A 14,166-nucleotide genomic window follows, 5' to 3' on the forward strand; every position below is an offset into this window, starting at 1 on the left:
CATCCTCTCCAGGAAAGCTTTGGGCAATGAAACTACAAAATGCTTAACTCACCATACGAGAGGTTTTCTATGATGGGAGCATTGTTTTTTTTGTTTTTTCCAAAATAAAATCCTGCTTTGGGATTTTCTTTTGAAAATAAAAAAGAAAACCGTCAAACATGTCTCAAACTGCAAAATCATTGACAGGAACAGCAGTGATGCCATTTCCTGGCAACGCTTTAAGAAATGACTGCCAGCTTGGTGGTCATTTCATAATTTGGCAGGTGGAAGTGCAGTCAAGGAGATGGAGTAAAGTCCTCTGTCACCCTGACTTCTAATCCTTTGTCCGCCAAATATTAATTGGCACTATTAAACCCTTTTAAGGCTGCAATACTTCTGACCCGGAATAGCATCTGGTGCTTCTAGTTTGCCAGGTCTGTGTTGAACATGCAGAGGTGTATGATGTTTCTTTCTCTCATTGCATGCAGTGTGGAAGCTCACTCCAAGTAACAGGCCACACTAAGCTATCACTTAAAGGGGTGGCACCTCGGCTAGAGACATCATGTTCACTGATAACATTGTAGTTGTTGGCAATTCCAGCAAGAATTCCTCAACACTACTTATCACAACAGGAATGTCATTATATGATGAATTGAGTTTGTCAAGTCCCAGCTTCTCTCCCTTTGCCTCAATGTGTTGGGTGAGAGGCTGTAGGGACAGAGCAAACATGATTGTAGAGAGCGGGCAGACTTGCTTTGTGCCCTGCAGACGGGTCTCGTCTACCTCGTCTTCCGACTCTGCGGACTGGCGCCTTTCGCACGCCTCGTCTGGAGCCCTGGGGCGTTTCCATGGAAACGCACGAACGCCACGAGAATCGCCGACACCGGATTTCCGGGTGTCGGAGTTAAAACGGACGAAGGACTTCACGGAAGGGAAGGAGGAGTTCCCTGGAGAGACACAGCTACCGCAGACCGAAGAGAAAAGACGGCAAGAGGAAGATGCAGAGGCCGGAGGAGAGGAGAAGACGGCAAGCCAGAACCACGACGAACCAGGAAATCAGGATACGGACGACAGCAGTTCCCGCCACGACCCCAGAGGGTCGTGGCTTCACAAGGTACGATCCTTGCTACGGGGGTGGAGGCACTCTGTATCTAACATTAAGAACAGGGGGGTAGTAGAAAGGAGGAGAGGGTGGGGGTTGAGACAGGGGGGGGTCACAGGGGACAGAGTCACGGAGGACGAAATCTTGGGCTGAGCACTAAAAACAGCTTGACACAAATGCCTCAGAGAAATCCCCACCACTCCCTCACCATCCGGTCTACGCCTATACCTGTTCACCCATAAAAACACCACTCTCTTTTTTTCTACCCCCTGCACGTTCCCCTACTAAACAGTACCAGAGCCCCACAAAACCACTTACCTTTTTGTTTGCTCCTGTGTTCTTGTTTTTCCGGTCCCACTGGAGGAAGAGACGCCACCCAATAATCCGAAAGACACCTAAAGGAGAAGAAAAGACAGAGACAATTAAGACAAGGAGAACTTATGTGGAACTGTTCCTAACAGACATTTTTGTTGCTGCCCTATACGAACATTCTTTTTCCCACTTCATCATTATAAAAACAAATAAAAACCTTTACTTTTCACACATATATACGGCCCAGAGTCCTTTGTACCGCCAAGCCTACCACATGCCCCTACAATGGAAACATAGGGCCTGCTCTAGAGTTTGGGGGATGATGTTACTCTGTCACAAATGTGACAGATATCCTATTATATTCTATGGGAATCCTAATAAGGCGGACTGGATATCTGTCACGTTTGTGACGGAGTAACCGTCCGCCAAACTCTAAATCAAGCCCTTAGTCTAGGAGGACCCTATTTATACTAAATAAAATTGTGGCTGTGCTAGTTAGCAAGAGGGCTATTTAGAAAGTGCTCACCCAACCCAATCGCCCATAGAGCATCCCGCAGAGATGCACAGTTCACTCTATCTAACACTTTTCCCCATCCAGCAATAGCATCACTGCCTTCCTGGTGCTACTACATGTAATGCCAGTTGGTTCCTTCTCAGTGTTGCTGCTTCTTACCTCACCACAGTAAAAACCCTCCTGGTCCAGTTATGTTATTTGTGGTATATGCGCTTGAAGGCTATTGCCAAGATTTTAGTCATAAGCTTAGCCTATACACTAAATACTTATCTGGGGCTATAAGGGGCACAGTCCATTGGGCCTTTATTGCGTTTAACTATTGGAGAAGTTGTTTCTTCTGTCATGTTCTTGAACACCTTTTTAAACAGGCTGGCGCAAATGTTTTGTAAATGCTTGGCGAAAGTCTTGAATTAATGAAAAGGTGACTTCCCACATAGTAAATTTATGACAGATCATTGGCAGAATGCTTCAAAAAATTATTTATTCAGTTACAAAGAAATTTAGTTCAAAGAGCAAAATTGAAAATAAGGAATGCTTCACTAATCAGTAAGAATAATAATCCAGTCCGAAGAGTTGGAAAAGAGGTCAGGTAGAGTTGTGCGGTAGTATAACAGTTGATTCAGTTACAAGAGAATTTGGTTCAAAAAGCGAAGTTGAAAATAAGGAGTGCTTCACTAATCAGCAAATTTGACAATCCAGTCCGGAGAGTTGGAAAAGAGGTCAAGTAGAGTTGTACGATGGTATAACAGCCAACACGTGTTTCGCCCCTTGAGCGAGTAAGCGAGGGCTTTCTCAAGGCCAATTCGGAACAATATGCAAAAAACTTCTGACATTAAATTGTCACAATTGAGGATAGAAATCTTGTTCGGTGTTTAAAGTTAATGAAAATGTGCCGGCGTCCCGCGGTAAATCGCGACCGGTTTCGGGGTTTCACCCCTCATCAGCCAGGCTAGCTTGGCGAAAGTCTGTCCAGGTCCTTTTGTACTTTTGAGGCTTCTGTAAGCCATAAAGGCTTTCTCGTCGGATATGTGGGTGTCTAATCATTCCTTCTTTTGTTTAAATAGCCATGGGAACTTAGCTGTGTGTAAATATTCATGCCTAACTCTATTCTCGTAGGCTATGCGGTGTATAGGAAGCTTTAGAATTGTGCAGACATCACTGCGGTTTAGTGCTTAGTTTGTAAATAAAAAAGTAATGGTGCCCAAAGTCCTCCTCCGAATGCAGCTGCTGCAATTAAATGTGCACCATGGAATACTAAGTCAGCATAATCATGAAGCCATCTCGGGCCTCTTCAACCCATTTAAAGCCACTCCCTGCCCCTTCAGCTCACTGTTGCAGCTTTCTGCTTTCTCCCATTGTGATGTTTTTTCTTCTTTCTCTTCCTCCATCTTTCCCATGTGTCTTTCGCCCACAGTAAATGCTTGAGGCAGAAAAATAAGTGCCGGCCCTCAAAAATAAGTGCTGGTGCTCTGCACCGGAAACAACATGCACAAATTAGGCACTGCTGCTGTTTCCTCCTCCCTCCTAAATTATCCCATTGATGAACTTTATTTCTGTTAAATGTTTTGCTTCAAGCCTGTCCGGCTTGTAGCTTGTTAGCTAATAACCTGCCCTCCTTATTCCCTTCCTCACAGAATCTCTAGTCTAGCTGCTCCAGGAGATAGTTCACTATGTCCATTTCTAAGGTTTTTATATGCTCTCCCTGGACAGTAACCCTCCGCCACACATTTAGTGATAATGTTCACTTATGCTGGCCTCAGTAAGTTCTCTACTCAATATCTTTAGCAGAGCATGTCTCAAATTCATAAGATAATTTCCTATGCAATAAATTTTCCAACATCAATCCCTTTTAGCGCATCCCAAAGTATGGCCTTACTTACCTCATCATAATCATTCAGATAAAGGTATTTTTAATGCAGTGCCCTATGCATTTCAAAGTTATGGTATCTTTTAGTAGGGTGTTGCTGAGCCACCACATGCCCCCTCCATTCCTCGCCCTCTGTGTCCAATCCACAAAGAAAGAGAGCAATCTACTTTCCCAAGCTGTGGCAGTAGTCTCTTGTCCAGCAGGATACTATCTATTCTCGAATTGCTTTGTGGGCTGGATTGTAATTGAAAAAATCACTTCAGTGCCTGTTACGGGTTTTGTCTGTTCCACACTCATGAGCAAAGTTGATCTGGTGAAATCAAAATCGTGTATTAGTTCGCAACCATCTTTTTCAGTTCTACGTTTATAAATTAGTTTTATTTGTGTTTTTAAAGAGCCAGAGAAATACACAAAAGACGATACTATTACAGATGAAGAAAATAAAGAGATCAACCCTACCCAGGAATCTGAAGAGTTGCCTAATGAAAATGCTGTTGGATCATCAGATGAAAGTAAGCACAGCCCCAACGTATCGCAAAAGGCAGTCCTAGGACACTCATGGTAGACGCAGTATTTTTTACTCTTTTTTTTTTTTTTTTGGTCCACTTTTTTTGTATGTGGGTGGCTGAGACATTTTCCTATGTGGTTTGCATGAAAGGTTAGGAGGAGGATTGCCATTTTGACCTCCCTGTACCCGTCAACTTTGCCTAAACAAAGTTTTTGTCCATAGAATTTGGCCATTGCCTCCTCTAATTTTATATTTTTAAATTATGTTTTGTGTAATCCTCATATGGCTCTCCTCATATCTTGATAATAGACAGATTAATTCAGATGTTTCTTGCCAAAATATAACACTTTTGCAAGAAATATATTAATAGAAAAATAGATGCCTCATTCATAGATTCCCAAATGGATATTTGCTGGTTAGCACTTGAACTGCTGTAGTACATGTTGATGTGGTATTTTCTGGATATCATGTAATTAATACTAAATTGCATTATATTGTATTTTAGATTATAATATGAATGCTGCTATCACATGTGCTTACAGCAGTCCTACAAGCTAGACAACTCTACTTTCTTTCAGTCTAGTAGCTGCCCTACTTGCTCTTTCTTTGACATAGGTTGATTGTTGCCTTTTTTAGTAACATTCTGTAGGCTTTGAAATACTGTCAACATTCATTTTTTAATATCTTTTTCAGAAAAAGATGAGAATGAAAAAGAAAAAAAATTAGCGCCATCCTCAGAACAACAAGGAAGTGATGTACCAACTACAGATGTAGTGTCTTCATCAAAGTCCGCAGGTGCTGCAGATGCTTTGGAGGACATCCAATCTGAGGAAGAAATGGATCAAATGCCATTGACTGTAAATACTCTTACTTACGTGCTCACATTTCTACAAAAATGTATAAAGATCTAAAGAAAGTGTGAACCTCTCTGCAAGGGCAATGTAACACTTTTTAATAACAGAAAAGGCAGAACACTAACTAAAAGCATGCAATTTAGATTTGGGTGGTATTAGAAAGTCCTCAGTTTTTTTACAGTTAGCGTTAACTATGGAGGAAAATACACTGGTGTAAATTCTTGCACCTTACTATCACTGTGCTGGTGTAAATTCTGGAATTAGCACTATCTGCATACATTGTAAGATCTTCCACTACTAGTTAACTTTAAGTTATACACAGAGCCTTATGAATTGGTAGTTTATTTTCATTAGACTGCATCTGTTGGTTAAATCTCAATCCAAAAATGTCTCAGTTAGCAATTGACTAGTAGACAGTTGAACAAAGCAGTGGTTGGTTGAAATGTAACCAGAAACAGTGCAAGAATACCCTGGGCTCCATGCAAAAAAGCATCATGTCTTTGGAGTCACAAACAAATGCTCAGGTCAATCGCTTGTAACAGGAAAGGCGCTAGAAAACGTGCAAATCTGCACATATGTGGCAGATAACTACAGACATTATGACAGATAAATGACTCCTAAAATCCCTGGGCATGGGAAGACGTGGCTTAGGTGTCAAGATGGCGGTCACACTCTGAGAGTGTTTTGGACTGCTCTGTCATCTGCCGCCATCTACTGTCTGCAATCCACTGTCCACGGTAAAGGTCTCCTGACTTATTACCCATCGCTGAAGCGCCACTGAATCCTGGTCCGCTGCCCTTGAATCGGGAAAACCAGGCACTGCTTGAGACCAGACCTGGAGACTGCCAGGTCCCGGCCCACGTCAAGATGGTGGCTGCGGCATGGCGAAGGAACTAACGCCCAGGTAGGGCGGGCTACAATGGAGAGGGTGAGCTGCGCCTGCACTCTGGCCTGGTGACCTGCCTGGAGGCCCCGGACACCGCATTGATGTAGATCGGAATGCCGAAACAGTGAGTTTAGTTGGCATGGGCTGGAGTTTCGAGCTGCAGCGCCTGCCTCGTGGTGGGCCACTCATGAATGGCACTAGTGGAGGTTGCCAGCCCCTTCCCTGGACTGCTTGGTTTCTCTTTCCCACCACCCAGTTGTGGAAAGTCCTATAGACCCTGCTGACGCCCGAGGCTCCGCTACAAGGCCTCCTCCCTTTGTTGAGGGGCCTCGCTTTTGGCTTTGGGCAAGGAAGTTCCTCTGCTGCTGCCGCATATATATTTGCCACTTAAAGGGGGACACCTAAGATGTGATAATGGCCCCCCCCTGCCAGTACGGAGACTGCAGCAACTGCCGAACGAGGAGGAGGGTCTCTGGACACCATAACTTCTTAAAAATCTGAGCTACCAGGGAGAACCAAAAAGCTCATTGCCTTGCGCAGGCAATTCGCCGCACCTGGTCACTGTGCCCTACATGACCCCTGGTCGACCAGAATGAGGTGACAACTGAGGAGAGGCAGCAGTTGTCTGAAGTGGAGTTTTAAGACCTTATGTGAACACTGAGGCTGCCTGCCTTGTTGCAGAAAATCACTCCATCGTCTTGAGGGGAAAGTACCTGTTGCTTGGGGAGGCGACTTGGAAGATCTGCTCAACCTTGCTCAGGTGCTCCCAGCCTATCGGCCTCCTCCTCCTGCTGCTTCGGCCCCCACTGCTGAATAGTTGCTTCTTGCTAGTGCCTGGCTGCTTGAGCTGTCGCGTGACTAGCGACAAGCGGGCTGGACCCTGGTTTGCCAGATTCTTCTACACCCCAACACCAATATGGGGAAGGACAAGAGTACCTGCTCGCACTCCTCACAGTCGCATATCGACCAGTAGACCACAGGTCCTGGACCAGCAGGAAGGGCCACAACAGATAAGGTGATGCCCAACAAGTCCAGCAGGCTATTCATGCATCCCAAACCACAGTCAAGACTAATATCGGCGAGGTTCACGTTGATGTGGTACTCTTGATTTACGCAATGCCACAGGTATACTCACTCAGGCTGAGGGCAGTCTTTCCACTGTTGAGGACGAGGTGTCCGACTTGAAAGCAAAGGTCTCCCGCCTTCTCTCTTGGACGGCTGAACTTCACCATCATGCAAAAGATGTGGAAAATCAGTTGAGAAACAATAACCTTAGATTTGTGGGGTTTCTAGAGGGCACGGAGCCGACGCAGGTTGCCACGTTCCTGGGACACTGGATTAAATCTGGATGCCATCTGACAAACTCCCACGTTGGTCCATCATTGAAAGAGCTCATAGGGCTCTAATGCCTAAACCTCCTCCTGGAGCCCTGCACAGACCCATGATTGCCTACATTCTCAAATTTAAAGAGATGGACTCTTCCTGAGAGAAGCCCGGCCCCTTCTGGACTTGAGACATCAGGAATTCAAGATCCTCATCTTTCCAGACTATACTAAAGAGGTGCAGGCACAACGGCGCTCTTACGCTGAGGTTTAAGAGAAGCTCAAGGCTCTCAATCTATCCTACATGTTCCCGGCACATCTCAAAGTCAACTACACCAATAAGACACACTTCTATGACATCCCAGAGACTGCTTTGGAATGGGTTACTGACGGGAAGCAACTCCATCGTCTGGGACACTTACCCCCGCTAAAGTGGTCCCCACAACAGCCAACGTGGGTACTGCCCGGAAGCAGAAGAAAGTTCAGACTCCCTCCTACCAGGGATGCGGCAACACAAGGGCAGGCTTGCCCTCCCCAAGTTCTGATGCATTGGAGCCCACAACTCGAGACTCGGGCCTGCCGCCAAACAATAAAGTTGTCAATCGAATATCAGACCAGGAGGAAGGATAACTGCAGGGGCCACCCTACCCTCACCTGCAGCTGGCTCCAAGCAGTCCTTGAACCCCACACTGTGATGCATTGACAAATATAACCTCTCCACCAAAAAAGGGGACCTTTATTCACATTTTTCAGTTTGTTTTACCGTTGACTGCTGGATGTCATAAATCCTTCACCAATGGGGGGTGGGGGTCCACCACTCCACACCTATCTACATGTTGGTTTTAGATTTAGTTGGAAGCTTAGGGGCAACAGATGCTTCTGGGATGAAGTATGAGGTGGAGACCTGATAGTAGGGAAGGGTTTCCTTTCTTGTATGTTCATGGGTTTGTTTTCTGGTTATTTATCATCACACTCCGATGTATTGCTGCGTCACACCACTTTGCATGCAACCGTAGGTACACTACTACATTACCCCTGGAGCATCCCTGGTGGATCCTGTCTGCCCAACTCCGCTTCATTCTCTTACTCTTGCATGATGGCATTTCACATTATGTCATGGAACGTTAATGGCCTACTGGATACCATGAAATGCACCACTGTCCTGTGTTACGCTTGCCGGTTCCTCCCCTCTGTCCTGATGCTCCAAAAGATGCATCTAATGGGCAAGCACTGCCCATTACTGCTGCATCAAGGTTTTGATAGAGTTTACCACTCTGGGTATGCTAGGGCATCCCGTGGAGTCGTGATCCTCTTGTACCAATCCTTTCCCATGACTGTTACTCAAACAGTGCTCGACCCCAAGGGCACGCTACCTTGCCCTTACTGGAAACGCCGAGGGCAATTAATCACCTGTGTCTTTATGTTCCTCCTGCAGCCCTAGACATCTTCTTAACTGCGCTCACGGAGGGTAACAATGGCGCTCCCTGGTGCTCTTACTGTTGTAGGTGGTGACTTCAATATGATCCCTACCACAGAGTTGGACTCCACCAGCATCCCTTCCATGCAGCATCAAACTGGCGCTTGACACCTCTCAAACTGGATGACCGCCCTGACTCAGCAACAGCTGAAGTCTGTGGAACTCCAGGCAACAATACACACACACCTCAGCTGCACACTGTTCTCACTCGTGCATTGATCTTTTTTTCATGCTGGCCACCGACTGCTTCTTGATAACTGAGGTGTAGATTCTCCTGCACGGGTACTCCAATAATTCCCCTGTTCGCCTCCACCTCAGTACAACCAGTAGTGCTCCACGCCCCATGTGAAGACTTATGCCCTCATTACAACGTTGGCGGTAACTACCGCCAGGGCCAACAACATACCGCTGCCGGGGCTACCAGCTGTCTATGCGTATCATGACTGCTGACGGTATACTGCCAGAATGTTGGTGGAACACCGCCGACGGTCATGGCGGTGGACGGGGGTAAGGCAGTGCTGCTGACAGCAGCACCACCACGCCAGCAAAACACTGCCGACTGTATCATAACCAATGATACGGCCTGGAGGTGTTTTGCTGGCGGACAGCGCCGCAGACCGTCTCCAGCCGGAGGACCCCCTGCAAGTAGGTAAGTCGGGTTCTCCGACCGGAGAGGGGGGTGCTGTGTGTCTGTGTGTGGGCGGGGTGTATGTTTTAGTATGCGTGTGCATGCGGGTGTAAGTCGCGTTGGATGCATGCATGAATGAGTGTTGTGTGTTCTGAATGCATGGGTGTGACAAGGTATGTTGGTGTGTGTTGCGGTGTGTGGGTACGTATGTGTGCATGCGTGGGTGGTGGTGGGTATACAAGTGTGCATGTGTGTATATGGGTGTGCAGGGGTGTGGAATTTATTAAAATATCTACTTGTCCAGGGGACAGGTTGCTTCTCAGATCTACTTGTCCTGTAAAAAGATCTACTTGTCCCTTTGGTGCCATGTAGTGTGGCGACAAATTATGGCAGCAATCTCATTATGTAAGAGCTCTGATAATAGCCTCTCTGATTATGCCAGGGCTACTACCATAGCAGGGCTTGAATACTTGCAGTTTCAATCCCTACTGTAGCAATTTCCTTATTTTGCCACCTTTCTGCAGATCTGCATACTGGGGCTGGAGGTAGCAGTAAGCAATAGTTCCAGGGCTGGAATGCCTTTGAGTCTACAAACCTACTAACCTGCATGTTTTAAAGATTTTTACCAGCTTCTCTCTAATATTTTCCCATAATAAGAAAGGTTGGACATTTACTCCTGACAATGGCAGAATTAGAACTTCTTCCAGGGTTGGGAAGAAAGTGGCTGGAGGGAAAATGAACTTGCAAATGCTCAATAGATTTTCACATGAGCAAATCTACACATTGTATTTACCCATGCTAAAATACAGTTCACAAATATTTTATAGGGGTACGACATATACCATGGGTGCACTTTTGTGACTTTCTTTAAGAATTTGGGGCCACATGTAGGTAGGTTCAGATTTGCGACCTGCAAATTGCGAGTCGCAAATCCGAATGTAGGATGGTGTCCCTGACACCATCTGTGATTCGCAAGGGCTTCGCAAATGCCCACCTCATGAATAATCATGAGGTGGGTCGCAATTTGCGACCCCCTCGCGAATGGCGGTCCTCACAGGGATGGTGGCCTGCTGGAGACAGCAGACCACCATCTCTGTGACTGCTTTTCAATAAAGCAGTTTTTTTTTTTTTTTGTAATGCAGCCAGTTTTCCTTAAAGGAAAACGAGATGCATAACAAAAACGAAAAATGAAACGTTTTTGTTTAATTTTTTCGAGAGTATGCTCTGAAAAAATGTTTACAGTGACATTCACAATGGGGAAGGGGTCCCATGGGGATCCCTTCCCTTTTGCGAAAGTGTTGGCACCCATTTGAAATGGGTGCAAACTGCGATTGGTTTGCGCCCGTGGTCACAAAACAATCCTACATTGCAGTGCGAGTCGCAATTAGGAAGGGAACACCCCTTACTAATTGCAAGTCGCAAACCCGTTTTGCGATTCGGTAACCAGGTTACCTAATCGCAAAACTGGGTTTGTGCATCGCAATGTGCTTTTTGCACGTCGCAAACAGTGAAAGTCGCTGTTTGCGACATGCAAAAAGCTACCTACATGTGGGTCTTGGTCCCTAATTAGGTCTGGTGTTAACAAAGACATTTTGTTTTTATTAAACTTCTATTTCTCTCTCTTTCGGCTGGCTTTACTGTGAGTGATCGCATTCTGCTCTTCCACAAGGAGCATATTGGCACACAAAGTAGTTTTGTTCAGTGTCAGGAACTACAGTGGCAATCAGTGACGTAACGAAACTGGAGGGTACCCCTTTGCAAAGAACATGGAGGAGCCCCCTCTCCAGGCTCACTCAGGGCAGGTGCTGTGCTGAAGGGGCCCCCTGGAGGGTGGCTGCGGGGCCTTTGTTATGCCGCTGGTGGCAACGTGTGCTTTTAGAGTTCAAAAACTTTTTTGGGGGGGTTTTGCCAGTGTTTGTTACAATGTTGAGGGCCTGGTAGCTCCCACAACAATAAAGTGTTACAAAAGCCATGTCAAAACAAGACACGCATTGATGAAACTAAAAGACTTATAAAAATATGTCAGATCAGTTGGCTTTGTCAATGTTTGTTTATTTTCATGCTTCCCATAATCGTGTTGAAAATGGTTACACTAATTTTCCATTAGAAATATTTTTGGGAAATACTAGCATGCATCAACACATTTTACTAAATGACACTTCATTTGCATCTAATCAGAGAGCATTCTGGAAGCATTATACTTAGCCTCATAGCCTAAACTTTTCAAACATGTGTATACACGTTTTTTTTTTTTTTTGTACTGGAACCAACGTCAGTAGTGAAGTGTGACCTTAAAACATTTATTTACAGCACTCACCCTAATAATGAAGGCTTTCAAATAATGAACCATAAATACAAGTTCGAACAGCATTGTCTTTTGGAATCACATTACCTCAACTGCAGAGAGTTCCACTCTCTGTAAACAGGCAGCCAAAGGGTTTGTGCTGGAGGGTTGGGCCTACTTGTCCCAAGGACAAAGTAAACATAAAAACTTGTTGCCCTTGACCCCAAACAAGATGTCCCGGGCGTCGGGCAGTGGGGGCAGGAGAGAGAGAGAGAGGGAGAGGGAGGGGGAGGGGGTTGGGGATGGGGATGGGGGGGAGAGACCCCTATCAGTGCCAGGGAAGGGATTCCCTGGCACTGATAGTGCCTACCGCCATGGTTTTTGTGGCGGTAAATTTGGCACGAAAACCATGGCAGTAGGCCGTGTCGTAATTCCAAGGGTGGGATTGTGGCGGCCGCCGGCTGGAGATCGAAGTCTCCAGCCCAGCGGCCATTACCACCCTGGCGGTCGGTGTGTTAAAGTGGCGGTCTTAGATGGTGGCTACCACCAGGGTCATATTTCCTTTTTTTTTTTTTTACCTCCGGCTTGTTGGCGGTATTAATGCTTCTTACACTGACCTCCAGGGTTGTAATGAGGGCCTTAATGCCTTGCACCTCCAGGATGAACCTTACACTCAGGCACTTGAGGAAGAGCTGAAGGCTTACTTCCAAGTTAATAACAGCACTATGCAGTCTGCTGGAACCCTGTGGGCGGCTGACAAAGCCACCATTAGGGATCATGCGAAAAGCATGCTTAGCGGTAAAGAGCAGATTTGCAGTCAACACATAACTCAGCTAGAGGCTTGTGCCTGCTGTCTGGAGGTGCAGCTTCCCACTGACCTCCAGGGTTAAACATTCCGGCAGCTCTAACTGGTCTTCACGGAGAACCAGCTCCTGTCACTTGAGGCAGCGAAGCAGATTTTGCATGCTTCAATGGCCAGGGCCTATTGCTGGGGTGACAAGAAAGGTAAGCTGCTGTACTGGCAGTCTACCCAGCCTCAGGCAAGTCGGTGATTCATGGACAGCAAAGGCTGTCTTCAGTGTACTACCCGTGACATTGCCCAGATATTCGCAGAGTACTACAGCCGCATTTATGCTACAGCCCCCTGTCGGCCGATTGAGGCTCTCACTTTTTAGAGGAGGTTCCCTTCTCTTCGCTGTCACCCACTGAAATCCAAGCTTTAGACCAACCTTTAACAACTGAGGAAGTGGGAGCTGCCATCTTGGCCTTGGCGTCTGGAAAGACTCTCAGACCCAACGGGTTTCCTACTGAGTTTGAAGCCAAATTTAGGGAGGTTTTTACTCATCACTTGCTTGATCTCTACAAGGTGGCATCAGAGACCGGCTCCTTCCCGCAGGAAATTGACATGGCAGCCATTGTTGTCATACCAAAGACATAACCCCCGCCTACCCACTGAGCAGCCTACCGCCCAATCTCCCTAATTAACTGGGAGATTAAGATCTTTGCAACAGTCTTGGCCACATTCCTTTGACGAGTTCTCCATACTCTTACACACCTGGATAAAGGCAGGTTTATGCCCACAAGGCACTACATTCGATGTCTTTGTGTTACCTTCGCCCGCCACCACTTACGCTCCAAATGGCTCTGCTTCAAATAGATTTTGAGAAAGCATTTGATATGATGGACTAGGAGTATCTTTCACAGGTCCCACAGAAGCCAGGAATTGGGCCTCACTTCTGTGGCTTCATCCAAGTGCTCTGCTCTAATCTGGCTGTCGCGCATAGAGATCAACGGGGTGGTCTCTGACTAATTTTCCACATGCCATGGGACTTAACAGGGCTGCCCCTTGTGCCTCTTCTTTTTGCACTAGCCATCAAGCCCTCTGCATGACTCCTTCGGTGCTAACCGCGGGTACAGGGATGGGAGTGGGACATGGGAAATGAGGACCGTATCATGCTATACGCAGACTATGTCCTCCTGTTTCTCTTTGATCCCGAAACGAGTGGCCTCTGCTATCTTCAGATCTTCGCTGAGGCATCTGGCTTGCAAATTAACCCTGCCACATCGGTGTTGGTACCTTTGTTGCCAGCATGGAACTGTGTAGACTGGCAAACGATGATCCCCTTGCGTACCTCCGTATCTACTACCTCTGTGTCTACCTCTGTGTCTACCTCTGAGTCTACTACCTCACGTAGCAACTCCTGGTGATCAATGACTGGTTCAGTGGGGAATGGTGTGATCCAACCTGTAGGGTGGAGCTGGCCTCGCTGGCTATGCTGTATGGCGCTCCTTTTCCCACTGGCATACCGGAAGTAACCCAGGTGATCTTCCTTGGATGACGAGCTGCATTCCACTACACTGGATGGGACTCTAAGCTCACTCTTGAGACTTCCCTGTGGCAAGGTGCATGACTAAGCAAAAAGGCAACATTGG

General features: G+C 46.5%; 1 protein-coding gene across 1 annotated transcript in view; it reads left to right on the plus strand.

Annotated features, from left to right (window-relative positions):
* Positions 1-14,166, plus strand: part of DNAH10 (dynein axonemal heavy chain 10) — a 1,282,131-nt gene that overhangs the window by 24,575 nt on the left and 1,243,390 nt on the right. The window contains exons 2-3 of the mRNA XM_069215014.1: positions 4,170-4,286; positions 4,976-5,139. Of these exons, the coding sequence (XP_069071115.1) occupies positions 4,170-4,286; positions 4,976-5,139 (281 nt within the window). The remainder of the gene's footprint in view (positions 1-4,169; positions 4,287-4,975; positions 5,140-14,166) is intronic.

The sequence above is a fragment of the Pleurodeles waltl genome, chromosome 11, assembly GCF_031143425.1.
Source record: "Pleurodeles waltl isolate 20211129_DDA chromosome 11, aPleWal1.hap1.20221129, whole genome shotgun sequence".
NCBI classification, from domain to species: Eukaryota; Metazoa; Chordata; class Amphibia; order Caudata; family Salamandridae; genus Pleurodeles; species Pleurodeles waltl.